The 14,741-nt window shown below is 42.7% G+C and overlaps 1 protein-coding gene across 2 annotated transcripts in view; it reads left to right on the forward strand.

Moving 5' to 3' along the window:
* Nucleotides 1-14,741, forward strand: part of kcnq3 (potassium voltage-gated channel, KQT-like subfamily, member 3) — a 153,974-nt gene that overhangs the window by 89,838 nt on the left and 49,395 nt on the right. For both annotated transcript variants that reach the window (XM_021612598.2, XM_021612599.2), the window contains exons 3-5: nucleotides 2,732-2,822; nucleotides 3,036-3,162; nucleotides 4,812-4,984. In XM_021612598.2, the coding sequence (XP_021468273.1) occupies nucleotides 2,732-2,822; nucleotides 3,036-3,162; nucleotides 4,812-4,984 (391 nt within the window). The remainder of the gene's footprint in view (nucleotides 1-2,731; nucleotides 2,823-3,035; nucleotides 3,163-4,811; nucleotides 4,985-14,741) is intronic.

Raw genomic sequence — 14,741 nt, forward strand, 5'->3', positions numbered from 1 at the left:
TAGGTGTGTTAGTACTGGGCTAGAACATGATCAGTTGTAACAGGTGTGTTAATATTGGGCTAGAACTAGTTTATCAGTTGAAACAGGTGTGTTAGTGCTGGGCGAGAACTAGTTGATCAGTTGAAACAGGTGTGTTAGTACTGGGCTAGAACACGATCAGTTTTAACAGGTATGTTAGTACTGGGCTTGTTAGAACTAGTTGATCAGTTGAAACAGGTGTGTTAGTACTGAGCTAGAACACGATCAGTTTTAACAGGTGTGTTAGTACTGGGCTTGTTAGAACTAGTTGATCAGTTGAAACAGGTGTGTTAGTACCTGGCTTATTAGAACTAGTTGATCAGTTTAAACAGGTGTGTTCGTACTGGGCTAGAACACGATCAGTTGAAACGTGTGTTAATACTGGGCTAGAACACAATCAGTTGTAACAGGTGTGTTAGTACTTGGCTAGAACACGATCAGTTGAAACAGGTGTGTTACTACTGGGCTAGAACACGATCAGTTGTAACAGGTGTGTTAGTACTGGGATAGAACTCGTTGATCAGTTGAAACATGTGTGTTAGTACTGGGCTAGAACACGATCAGTTGTAATTGGTGTTTTATTACTGGGCTAGAACACGATCAGTTGAAACAGGTGTGTTAGTGCTAGGCTAGAACACGATCAGTTAAAACAGGTGTGTTAGTACTGGGCTAGAACTAGTTTATCAGTTGAAACAGGTGTGTTAGTTCTGAGCTTGTTAGAACCAGTTGATCAGTTGAAACATGTGTGTTAGTACTGGGCTAGAACACGATCAGTTGTAATTGGTGTTTTATTACTGGGCTAGAACACGATCAGTTGAAACAGGTGTGTTAGTACTGGGCTAGAACACGATCAGTTGTAACTGGTGTGTTAGTATCTGGGCTAGAACACGATCAGTTGTAACAGGTGTGTTAGTACTGGGCTAGAACACGATCAGTAAAACAGATGTGTTACTACTGGGCTAGAACACGATAAGTTGAAACAGATGTGTTAGTCCTGGGCTAGAACACGATCAGTTGTAACTGGTGCGTTATTACTGGGCTAGAACACGATCAGTTGCAACAGGTGTGTTAGTACTGGGCTTGAACACGATGAGTTGAAACAGGTGTGTTAGTACTGGGCTAGAACTAGTTGATCAGTTGTAACAGGTGTGTTAGTCCTGGGCTTGAACACGATCAGTTGAAACAGGTGTGTTAGTACTGGGCTTGTTAGTACTGGGCTAGAACCAGTTGATCAGTTGTAACAGGTGTGTTAGTACTGGGCTAGAACACGATCAGTTGTAACTGGTGTGTTATTACTGGGCTAGAACACGATCAGTTGTAACAGGTGTGTTAGTACTGGGCTAGAACATGATCAGTTGTAACAATTGTGTTAGTACTGGGCTAGAACTAGTTGATCAGTTGAAACATGTGTGTTCGTACTGGGCTTGTTAGTGCTGGGCTAGAACACGATCAGTTGAAACAGGTGTGTTAGTACTGGGCTAGACCACGATCAGTTGAAACAGGTGTGTTAGTACTGGGCTTGTTAGTACTGGGCTAGAACCAGTTGATCAGTTGTAACAGGTGTGTTAGTACTGGGCTAGAACACGATCAGTTGTAACTGGTGTGTTATTACTGGGCTAGAACACGATCAGTTGTAACAGGTGTGTTAGTACTGGGCTAGAACACGATCAGTTGAAACAGGTGTGTTAGTACTGGGCTAGAACACTATCAGTTGAAACAGGTGTGTTAGTACTGGGCTTGTTAGTACTGGGCTAGAACCAGTTGAACAGTTGAAACAAGTGTTTTAGTCCTGGGCTTGAATGTGCACCTCCTGAATTGGTTCCCCTGGTAATTGATAGAGTAACAGTGGGGGCTACCGTAGCAACACTTCCTGACTGTAGGTAGCTAGAACTGTACACAGTGGTTACGTACCAAATGGCACCCTATTTGCTTGTAGAGCCCTGGCCAAAAGTAGTGCACTACATAGGCAATAGCGTGACATTAGGGGCTCAGGCACTTACTTGATTGATGGCTCTGTTTGGCACATGGCCTGTACTCTCTCGACCATATCCTGTTAGCAGGCATCCGGGAGTGACAACTTCCAACCCCTCACTGAGCCAAACTGAGTTGTATTGTTTCACTTTACAATTTCAACTAAAAAAGAGACCGAAGTGAAATGGACCAATCCGGTTTCAAATCAGCATACCTACAGGACCGACTAATTAATATCTACAAATGTAAGGGAATGTTGATGAGTATCTTCTGTGTGAACCTCAGTTGTGTATATCATTTTAACATGTGCTCCAGTTCTCTAAAGACGACAGTCAGTTAATGAGATACTAAGTCTGTTTACAATTGTTTAAGACATTTTAGATAAAATAGACGTTTTGTGGTCAAATGTGGTGTTTTTGAGGATCTGGGAACCTCTCCACTCCATTAATTTGGTTTATTTAGGGGATATATAAAGCAGAGATTTCTATAAACCCACACATTAGAAAGGACTGATGTCCCCCTAGTGGCATGGCTTTGTGATTACAAAATGGCTACTAGGTCGGACGGAATACAGTCTCAAATTGAGTTCACTGTAGACAATTATTGTTCATAAAAATACAATTCCATTTACTAATGAAGCATACTTTCTTATTGCAGCATATGGGCTGCCTTTGGTGCGAAATGGCTGGCCATACATTCTCCTGAATCTATTGTGAACTGTTCTAGTTTTCTGTCTTTGCAGATTTTTGATTGTGCTGGGATGTTTGATATTGGCCATACTAACAACTTTCAAAGAACACGAAAAGGCCTCCGGCCATTGGCTTGTTATATTGGTAAGTTTGAAGATTTATCTTGTAAATAAATGCACAAAAGTCCAATATTGAAATACATGCATCATAAATACAACACATTTTAATATTGGGTCCAATTGCAATAATATGTACTAATTAATGTAATGCATAATAATGCATAATAATTCATAATGATAGCAACATTTAATTTGATGTTACTGAAGGTATTCTATTTGCCTTGTTTGACTTTCTCAGGAAACATCCACCATATTTGTCTTCGGAACAGAGTTTGGGTTGAGAATATGGTCGGCAGGCTGTTGCTCCAGATACAAAGGATGGAGGGGGCGGCTCAAATTTGCCCGCAAGCCATTATGTATTTTAGGTAAGATTGAGGAAGTACAGAATACTTTTGGTTTTACCAGTACACAGCCATATTAAGAGCGCAGCAGTCTCTTCATCCAAATAAACAGATTTAGCATGTCTTTCATTTTTAGTCCTTGATTATTTGCAGTGCACGTAATTATAATTACCATTTACTACTATTATTTATTATTCATTATTAGTCAGGGCCATATCTGAAAATGTTAAGTACAAAATGCATATACACTCAATGGAATTTAAAATGCTGTTACAAAATCCCTTAAGGCCTGCATAGACTGTACAATTTTAGCCGTCTTATGCTACGATTTTGCCGTCCCAGACAAAAATGTCCTCGTGGGCAAATTCTTCGGTCGTAAACGATTGTCGGATATCTTGGCTTGTTCAGTGTGACAGGGTTTAGGTTTGCCAATGAAGCACCACTACGTGCAGTTGTAGGCTCCGACAAAGTTCTGTCAGTGTCAGAAATATTGAGCCATTATCATGTAGTGTGGCTGGTGTTACGATTCGATCCCTGTGACTGACCTGTTGGAACATGGGTGGCACTGAGTATGCACAGTCAGATGAATATAATAGTTTGATTTAAACGTTAACATGCTTTGCAAAAATAACAATTTCCCTAATAATCTTGTTTACATGACACATCTGAAATCAGGCTACCTGATGGGATTTTGATACGTGCACAAAATTGCCAATCAAAATAAACGTTCTACCACAGCGAATAAGCCAAGTTGGGACATATAAAGTTTGGTTTTGAAAACTTTTTCTAAGATGCATGCTTTCAGTTTTGACGAACTCACTTTACTCGCATATACTGTAAGATTAGAGGGAGGGACATACACAGATCAAATACACTGCTGAAGTTGACAAGCAAATTGTACAATCTGGCCAGGTTGATATCAAGATTTTTATTTGGTCAAATCGCACAGTGTGACATGTCATAAGCGTAAAAGACTGAACCTGACGTACAGTGTAGTAAGCCCTTTAGCTAATTACTAAAATATACTAGTACACAGCCATGTCTTTAAATAGTAAATACAGATATTCCCTATCAAATAAGGACTAACCCAGAGCAACCTGTTGGCACTACATCCAGAGTTGTGTTCATTAGGCACCAAAAGGAAGAAAAATGGACTGGAACAGGGACTACCTGGCTGGGACTACCTGGACTTGTCCAATAACAAATGCTCAAATGCAAAAGGTTTTACAACATTTTCTGCTGTTGCGTGCCCTAATGAACATGTTGTTATCAGATTTTTCAAAACTCAATCATCCACTCACACAGCATTCTTTATATCTATGTGATATTGTAGACTTATCAGCTAAATATACATCTATGGGCTGTTTTCCCTAATGAACCCTACTGAATATGACCTAGAACTTTTCAGAACACAATCATCCTCTCACACAGAATTCTTTATATCTGGTTGATCTGGTTGATATTGTAGACTTATGAGTTAAATATATAACTATAGGCTGGTTTCCCAGACACAGATTAAGCCTAGTTCTAGACCAAAAATCATGTTCAATAGAGATTCTCCACTAGGCTTAATCTGTGTCTGGGAAACCTTCCCTATGTTATACAAATTGACAATTGGTTTATGAATTGAATCTAATTTGGGATGTTTTGTCTTTTCATTTTCTCTCTGGTAGATATTTTTGTGCTGATTGCCTCGGTTCCGGTGGTTGCTGTGCGTAACCAAGGCAATGTGCTTGCCACGTCCCTGCGCAGTCTGCGCTTCCTGCAGATTCTGCGCATGCTCCGCATGGACCGCCGTGGAGGCACCTGGAAACTACTGGGCTCAGCCATCTATGCACACAGTAAGGTATGGTGTCCATAAACACTTACGCACACAGTAAGGTATGGTGTTCATAAACACTTACTCCATCTACTCCCACAGTAAGGTATGGTGTCCATTAACACTTACTCCATCTACTCCCACAGTAAGGTATGGTGTCCATAAACACTTACTCCATCTACGCACACAGTAAGGTATGGTGTCCATTAACACTTACTCCATCTACTCCCACAGTAAGGTATGGTGTCCATAAACACTTACTCCATCTACTCCCACGGTAAGGTATGGTGTCCATAAACACTTACTCCATATACTCCCACGGTCAGGTATGGTGTCCATAAACACTTACTCCATTACTCCCACAGTAAGGTATGGTGTCCATAAACACTTACTCCATCTACGCACACAGTAAGGTATGGTGTCCATAAACACTTACTCCATCTACGCACACAGTAAGGTATGGTGTCCATTAACACTTACTCCATCTACTCCCACAGTAAGGTATGGTGTCCATTAACACTTACTCCATCTACTCCCACAATAAGGTATGGTGTCCATTACCACTTACTCCATCTACTCCCACAGTAAGGTATGGTGTCCATTACCACTTACTCCATCTACTCCCACAGTAAGGTATGGTGTCCATTACCACTTACTCCAGCTACTCCCACGGTAAGGTATGGTGTCCATAAACACTTACTCCATATACTCCCACGGTAAGGTATGGTGTCCATAAACACTTACTCCATCTACTCCCACGGTCAGGTATGGTGTCCATAAACACTTACTCCATTACTCCCACAGTAAGGTATGGTGTCCATTACCACTTACTACATCTACTCCCACAATAAGGTATGGTGTCCATTACCACTTACTCCATCTACTCCCACAGTAAGGTATGGTGTCCTTACCACTTACTCCATCCACTCCCACAGTAAGGTATGGTGTCCATTACCACTTACTCCATCTACTCCCACAGTAAGGCATGGTGTCCATTAACACTTACTCCCTCTACTCCCACAGTCAGGTATGGTGTCCATTACAACTTACTCCATCTACTCTCACAGTAAGGCATGGTGTCCATTAACACTTACTCCATCTACTCCCACAATAAGGTATGGTGTCCATTACCACTTAATCCATCTACTCCCACGATAAGGTATGGTGTCCATAAACACTTACTCCATCTACTCCCACGGTAAGGTATGGTGTCCATAAACACTTACTCCATATACTCCCACGGTCAGGTATGGTGTCCATAAACACTTACTCCATCTACGCACACAGTAAGGTATGGTGTCCATTAACACTTACTCCATCTACTCCCACAGTAAGGTATGGTGTCCATTAACACTTACTCCATCTACTCCCACAGTAAGGTATGGTGTCCATTACCACTTACTCCAGCTACTCCCACAGTAAGGCTTGGTGTCCATTAACACTTACTCCATCTACTCCCACAGTCAGGTATGGTGTCCATTACCACTTACTCCATCTACTCCCACAGTAAGGCATGGTGTCCATTAACACTTACTCCATCTACTCCCACAGTAAGGAATGGTGTCCATTAACACTTACTCCATCTACTCCCACAATAAGGTATGGTGTCTATTACCACTTACTCCATCTACTCCCACAGTAAGGTATGGTGTCCATAAACACTTACTCCATCTACTCCCACGGTAAGGTATGGTGTCCATAAACACTTACTCCATATACTCCCACGGTAAGGTATGGTGTCCATAAACACTTACTCCATATACTCCCACGGTCAGGTATGGTGTCCATAAACACTTACTCCATTACTCCCACAGTAAGGTATGGTGTCCATAAACACTTACTCCATCTACTCCCACAGTAAGGTATGGTGTCCATTAACACTTACTCCATCTACTCCCACAATAAGGTATGGTGTCCATTACAACTTACTCCAACTACTCCCACAGTAAGGTATGGTGTCCATTACCACTTACTCCATCTACTCCCACAGTAAGGTATTTTGTCCATTACCACTTACTCCATCTGCTCCCACAGTAAGGTATGGTGTCCATAAACACTTACTCCATCTACGCACACAGTAAGGTATGGTGTCCATAAACACTTACTCCATCTACGCACACAGTAAGGTATGGTGTCCATTACCACTTACTCCATCTACTCCCACAGTAAGGTATGGTGTCCATTACCACTTACTCCATCTACTCCCACAGTAAGGTATGGTGTCCATTAACACTTACTCCATCTACTCCCACAGTCAGGTATTTTGTCCATTACCACTTACTCCATCTACTCCCACAGTAAGGTATGGTGTCCATAAACACTTACTCCATCTACGCACACAGTACGGTATGGTGTCCATAAACACTTACTCCATCTACGCACACAGTAAGGTATGGTGTCCATAAACACTTACTCCATCTACGCACACAGTAAGGTATGGTGTCTATAAACACTTACTCCATCTACTCCAACAGTAAGGTATGGTGTCCATAAACACTTACTACATCTACGCACGCAGTAAGGTATGGTGTCCATAAACACTTACTCCATCTACTCCTACAGTAGGGTATGGTGTCCATGAACACTTATTCCATCTACTCCCACAGTAAGGTATGGTGTCATGAACACTTACTCCATCTACTCCCACAGTAAGGTATGGTGTCCATAAACTTTTACTCCATCTACTCCCACAGTAAGGTATGGTGTCCATAAACACTTATTCCATCTACTCCCACGGTAAGGTATGGTGTCCATAAACACTTACTCCATTACTCACACGGTAAGGTATGGTGTCCATAAACACTTACTCCATCTACTCCCACAGTAAGGTATGGTGTCCATTAACACTTACTCCATTACTCACACAGCAAGGTATGGTGTCCATAAACACTTACTCCATTACTCCCACAGTAAGGTATGGTATCCATAAACACTTACTCCATCTACTCCCACAGTAAGGTATGGTGTCCATTAGCACTTACTCCATCTACTCCCACAGTAAGGTATGGTGTCCATTAACAGTTACTCCATTACTCACACAGCAAGGTATGGTGTCCATAAACACTTACTCCATCTACTCCCACAGTAAGGTATGGTGTCCATTAACACTTACTCCATCTACTCCCACAATAAGGTATGGTGTCCATTACCACTTACTCCATCTACTCCCACAGTAAGGTATGGTGTCCATTACCACTTACTCCATCTACTCCCACAGTAAGGTATGGTGTCCATTACCACTTACTCCAGCTACTCCCACGGTAAGGTATGGTGTCCATTACCACTTACTCCAGCTACTCCCACGGTAAGGTATGGTGTCCATAAACACTTACTCCATCTACGCACACAGTAAGGTATGGTGTCCATTAACACTTACTCCATCTACTCCCACAGTAAGGTATGGTGTCCATTAACACTTACTCCATCTACTCCCACAATAAGGTATGGTGTCCATTACCACTTACTCCATCTACTCCCACAGTAAGGTATGGTGTCCATTACCACTTACTCCATCTACTCCCACAGTAAGGTATGGTGTCCATTACCACTTACTCCATCTACTCCCACAGTAAGACATGGTTTCCATTAACACTTACTCCCTCTACTCCCACAGTCAGGTATGGTGTCCATTACAACTTACTCCATTTACTCTCACAGTAAGGCATGGTGTCCATTACCACTTACTCCATCTACTCCCACAGTAAAGTATGGTGTCCATAAACACTTACTCCATCTACTCCCACGGTAAGGTATGGTGTCCATAAACACTTACTCCATATACTCCCACGGTAAGGTATGGTGTCCATAAACACTTACTCCATATACTCCCACGGTCAGGTATGGTGTCCATAAACACTTACTCCATTACTCCCACAGTAAGGTATGGTGTCCATAAACACTTACTCCATCTACTCCCACAGTAAGGTATGGTGTCCATTACCACTTACTCCATCTACTCCCACAGTAAGGTATGGTGTCCATTACCACTTACTCCATCTACTCCCACAGTAAGGCATGGTTTCCATTAACACTTACTCCCTCTACTCCCACAGTCAGGTATGGTGTCCTTTACAACTTACTCCATCTACTCTCACAGTAAGGCATGGTGTCCATTACCACTTACTCCATCTACTCCCACAGTAAGGTATGGTGTCCATAAACACTTACTCCATCTACTCCCACGGTAAGGTATGGTGTCCATAAACACTTACTCCATATACTCCCACGGTAAGGTATGGTGTCCATAAACACTTACTCCATATACTCCCACGGTCAGGTATGGTGTCCATAAACACTTACTCCATTACTCCCACAGTAAGGTATGGTGTCCATAAACACTTACTCCATCTACTCCCACAGTAAGGTATGGTGTCCATTAACACTTACTCCATCTACTCCCACAATAAGGTATGGTGTCCATTACAACTTACTCCAACTACTCCCACAGTAAGGTATGGTGTCCATTACCACTTACTCCATCTACTCCCACAGTAAGGTATTTTGTCCATTACCACTTACTCCATCTGCTCCCACAGTAAGGTATGGTGTCCATAAACACTTACTCCATCTACGCACACAGTAAGGTATGGTGTCCATAAACACTTACTCCATCTACGCACACAGTAAGGTATGGTGTCCATTACCACTTACTCCATCTACTCCCACAGTAAGGTATGGTGTCCATTACCACTTACTCCATCTACTCCCACAGTAAGGTATGGTGTCCATTACCACTTACTCCATCTACTCCCACAGTAAGGTATGGTGTCCATTACCACTTACTCCAGCTACTCCCACGGTAAGGTATGGTGTCCATTACCACTTACTCCAGCTACTCCCACGGTAAGGTATGGTGTCCATAAACACTTACTCCATCTACGCACACAGTAAGGTATGGTGTCCATTAACACTTACTCCATCTACTCCCACAGTAAGGTATGGTGTCCATTAACACTTACTCCATCTACTCCCACAATAAGGTATGGTGTCCATTACCACTTACTCCATCTACTCCCACAGTAAGGTATGGTGTCCATTACCACTTACTCCATCTACTCCCACAGTAAGGTATGGTGTCCATTACCACTTACTCCATCTACTCCCACAGTAAGACATGGTTTCCATTAACACTTACTCCCTCTACTCCCACAGTCAGGTATGGTGTCCATTACAACTTACTCCATCTACTCTCACAGTAAGGCATGGTGTCCATTACCACTTACTCCATCTACTCCCACAGTAAAGTATGGTGTCCATAAACACTTACTCCATCTACTCCCACGGTAAGGTATGGTGTCCATAAACACTTACTCCATATACTCCCACGGTAAGGTATGGTGTCCATAAACACTTACTCCATATACTCCCACGGTCAGGTATGGTGTCCATAAACACTTACTCCATTACTCCCACAGTAAGGTATGGTGTCCATAAACACTTACTCCATCTACTCCCACAGTAAGGTATGGTGTCCATTACCACTTACTCCATCTACTCCCACAGTAAGGTATGGTGTCCATTACCACTTACTCCATCTACTCCCACAGTAAGGCATGGTTTCCATTAACACTTACTCCCTCTACTCCCACAGTCAGGTATGGTGTCCTTTACAACTTACTCCATCTACTCTCACAGTAAGGCATGGTGTCCATTACCACTTACTCCATCTACTCCCACAGTAAGGTATGGTGTCCATAAACACTTACTCCATCTACTCCCACGGTAAGGTATGGTGTCCATAAACACTTACTCCATATACTCCCACGGTAAGGTATGGTGTCCATAAACACTTACTCCATATACTCCCACGGTCAGGTATGGTGTCCATAAACACTTACTCCATTACTCCCACAGTAAGGTATGGTGTCCATAAACACTTACTCCATCTACTCCCACAGTAAGGTATGGTGTCCATTAACACTTACTCCATCTACTCCCACAATAAGGTATGGTGTCCATTACAACTTACTCCAACTACTCCCACAGTAAGGTATGGTGTCCATTACCACTTACTCCATCTACTCCCACAGTAAGGTATTTTGTCCATTACCACTTACTCCATCTGCTCCCACAGTAAGGTATGGTGTCCATAAACACTTACTCCATCTACGCACACAGTAAGGTATGGTGTCCATAAACACTTACTCCATCTACGCACACAGTAAGGTATGGTGTCCATTACCACTTACTCCATCTACTCCCACAGTAAGGTATGGTGTCCATTAACACTTACTCCATCTACTCCCACAGTCAGGTATTTTGTCCATTACCACTTACTCCATCTACTCCCACAGTAAGGTATGGTGTCCATAAACACTTACTCCATCTACGCACACAGTAAGGTATGGTGTCCATAAACACTTACTCCATCTACGCACACAGTAAGGTATGGTGTCCATAAACACTTACTCCATCTACGCACACAGTAAGGTATGGTGTCTATAAACACTTACTCCATCTACTCCAACAGTAAGGTATGGTGTCCATAAACACTTACTACATCTACGCACGCAGTAAGGTATGGTGTCCATAAACACTTACTCCATCTACTCCTACAGTAGGGTATGGTGTCCATGAACACTTATTCCATCTACTCCCACAGTAAGGTATGGTGTCATGAACACTTACTCCATCTACTCCCACAGTAAGGTATGGTGTCCATAAACTTTTACTCCATCTACTCCCACAGTAAGGTATGGTGTCCATAAACACTTATTCCATCTACTCCCACGGTAAGGTATGGTGTCCATAAACACTTACTCCATTACTCACACGGTAAGGTATGGTGTCCATAAACACTTACTCCATCTACTCCCACAGTAAGGTATGGTGTCCATTAACACTTACTCCATTACTCACACAGCAAGGTATGGTGTCCATAAACACTTACTCCATTACTCCCACAGTAAGGTATGGTATCCATAAACACTTACTCCATCTACTCCCACAGTAAGGTATGGTGTCCATTAGCACTTACTCCATCTACTCCCACAGTAAGGTATGGTGTCCATTAACACTTACTCCATCTACTCCCACAATAAGGTATGGTGTCCATTACCACTTACTCCATCTACTCCCACAGTAAGGTATGGTGTCCATTAGCACTTACTCCATCTACTCCCACAGTAAGGTATGGTGTCCATTACCACTTACTCCAGCTACTCCCACGGTAAGGTATGGTGTCCATAAACACTTACTCCATCTACGCACACAGTAAGGTATGGTGTCCATTAACACTTACTCCATCTACTCCCACAGTAAGGTATGGTGTCCATTAACACTTACTCCATCTACTCCCACAATAAGGTATGGTGTCCATTACCACTTACTCCATCTACTCCCACAGTAAGGTATGGTGTCCATTACCACTTACTCCATCTACTCCCACAGTAAGGTATGGTGTCCATTACCACTTACTCCATCTACTCCCACAGTAAGGCATGGTTTCCATTAACACTTACTCCCTCTACTCCCACAGTCAGGTATGGTGTCCATTACAACTTACTCCATCTACTCTCACAGTAAGGCATGGTGTCCATTACCACTTACTCCATCTACTCCCACAGTAAAGTATGGTGTCCATAAACACTTACTCCATCTACTCCCACGGTAAGGTATGGTGTCCATAAACACTTACTCCATATTCTCCCACGGTAAGGTATGGTGTCCATAAACACTTACTCCATATACTCCCACGGTCAGGTATGGTGTCCATAAACACTTACTCCATTACTCCCACAGTAAGGTATGGTGTCCATAAACACTTACTCCATCTACTCCCACAGTAAGGTATGGTGTCCATTACCACTTACTCCATCTACTCCCACAGTAAGGCATGGTTTCCATTAACACTTACTCCCTCTACTCCCACAGTCAGGTATGGTGTCCTTTACAACTTACTCCATCTACTCTCACAGTAAGGCATGGTTTCCATTAACACTTACTCCCTCTACTCCCACAGTCAGGTATGGTGTCCTTTACAACTTACTCCATCTACTCTCACAGTAAGGCATGGTGTCCATTACCACTTACTCCATCTACTCCCACAGTAAGGTATGGTGTCCATAAACACTTACTCCATCTACTCCCACGGTAAGGTATAGTGTCCATAAACACTTACTCCATATACTCCCACGGTAAGGTATGGTGTCCATAAACACTTACTCCATATACTCCCACGGTCAGGTATGGTGTCCATAAACACTTACTCCATTACTCCCACAGTAAGGTATGGTGTCCATAAACACTTACTCCATCTACTCCCACAGTAAGGTATGGTGTCCATTAACACTTACTCCATCTACTCCCACAATAAGGTATGGTGTCCATTACAACTTACTCCAACTACTCCCACAGTAAGGTATGGTGTCCATTACCACTTACTCCATCTACTCCCACAGTAAGGTATTTTGTCCATTACCACTTACTCCATCTGCTCCCACAGTAAGGTATGGTGTCCATAAACACTTACTCCATCTACGCACACAGTAAGGTATGGTGTCCATAAACACTTACTCCATCTACGCACACAGTAAGGTATGGTGTCCATTACCACTTACTCCATCTACTCCCACAGTAAGGTATGGTGTCCATTACCACTTACTCCATCTACTCCCACAGTAAGGTATGGTGTCCATTAACACTTACTCCATCTACTCCCACAGTCAGGTATTTTGTCCATTACCACTTACTCCATCTACTCCCACAGTAAGGTATGGTGTCCATAAACACTTACTCCATCTACGCACACAGTAAGGTATGGTGTCCATAAACACTTACTCCATCTACGCACACAGTAAGGTATGGTGTCCATAAACACTTACTCCATCTACGCACACAGTAAGGTATGGTGTCTATAAACACTTACTCCATCTACTCCAACAGTAAGGTATGGTGTCCATAAACACTTACTACATCTACGCACGCAGTAAGGTATGGTGTCCATAAACACTTACTCCATCTACTCCTACAATAAGGTATGGTGTCCATTACAACTTACTCCATCTACTCCCACAATAAGGTATGGTGTCCATTACAACTTACTCCAACTACTCCCACAGTAAGGTATGGTGTCCATTACCACTTACTCCATCTACTCCCACAGTAAGGTATTTTGTCCATTACCACTTACTCCATCTGCTCCCACAGTAAGGTATGGTGTCCATAAACACTTACTCCATCTACGCACACAGTAAGGTATGGTGTCCATAAACACTTACTCCATCTACGCACACAGTAAGGTATGGTGTCCATTACCACTTACTCCATCTACTCCCACAGTAAGGTATGGTGTCCATTACCACTTACTCCATCTACTCCCACAGTAAGGTATGGTGTCCATTAACACTTACTCCATCTACTCCCACAGTCAGGTATTTTGTCCATTACCACTTACTCCATCTACTCCCACAGTAAGGTATGGTGTCCATAAACACTTACTCCATCTACGCACACAGTAAGGTATGGTGTCCATAAACACTTACTCCATCTACGCACACAGTAAGGTATGGTGTCCATAAACACTTACTCCATCTACGCACACAGTAAGGTATGGTGTCTATAAACACTTACTCCATCTACTCCAACAGTAAGGTATGGTGTCCATAAACACTTACTACATCTACGCACGCAGTAAGGTATGGTGTCCATAAACACTTACTCCATCTACTCCTACAGTAGGGTATGTTGTCCATGAACACTTATTCCATCTACTCCCACAGTAAGGTATGGTGTCATGAACACTTACTCCATCTACTCCCACAGTAAGGTATGGTGTCCATAAACT

This window comes from Oncorhynchus mykiss, chromosome 8 (genome assembly GCF_013265735.2).
Source record: "Oncorhynchus mykiss isolate Arlee chromosome 8, USDA_OmykA_1.1, whole genome shotgun sequence".
In the NCBI taxonomy this organism is placed as follows: domain Eukaryota; kingdom Metazoa; phylum Chordata; class Actinopteri; order Salmoniformes; family Salmonidae; genus Oncorhynchus; species Oncorhynchus mykiss.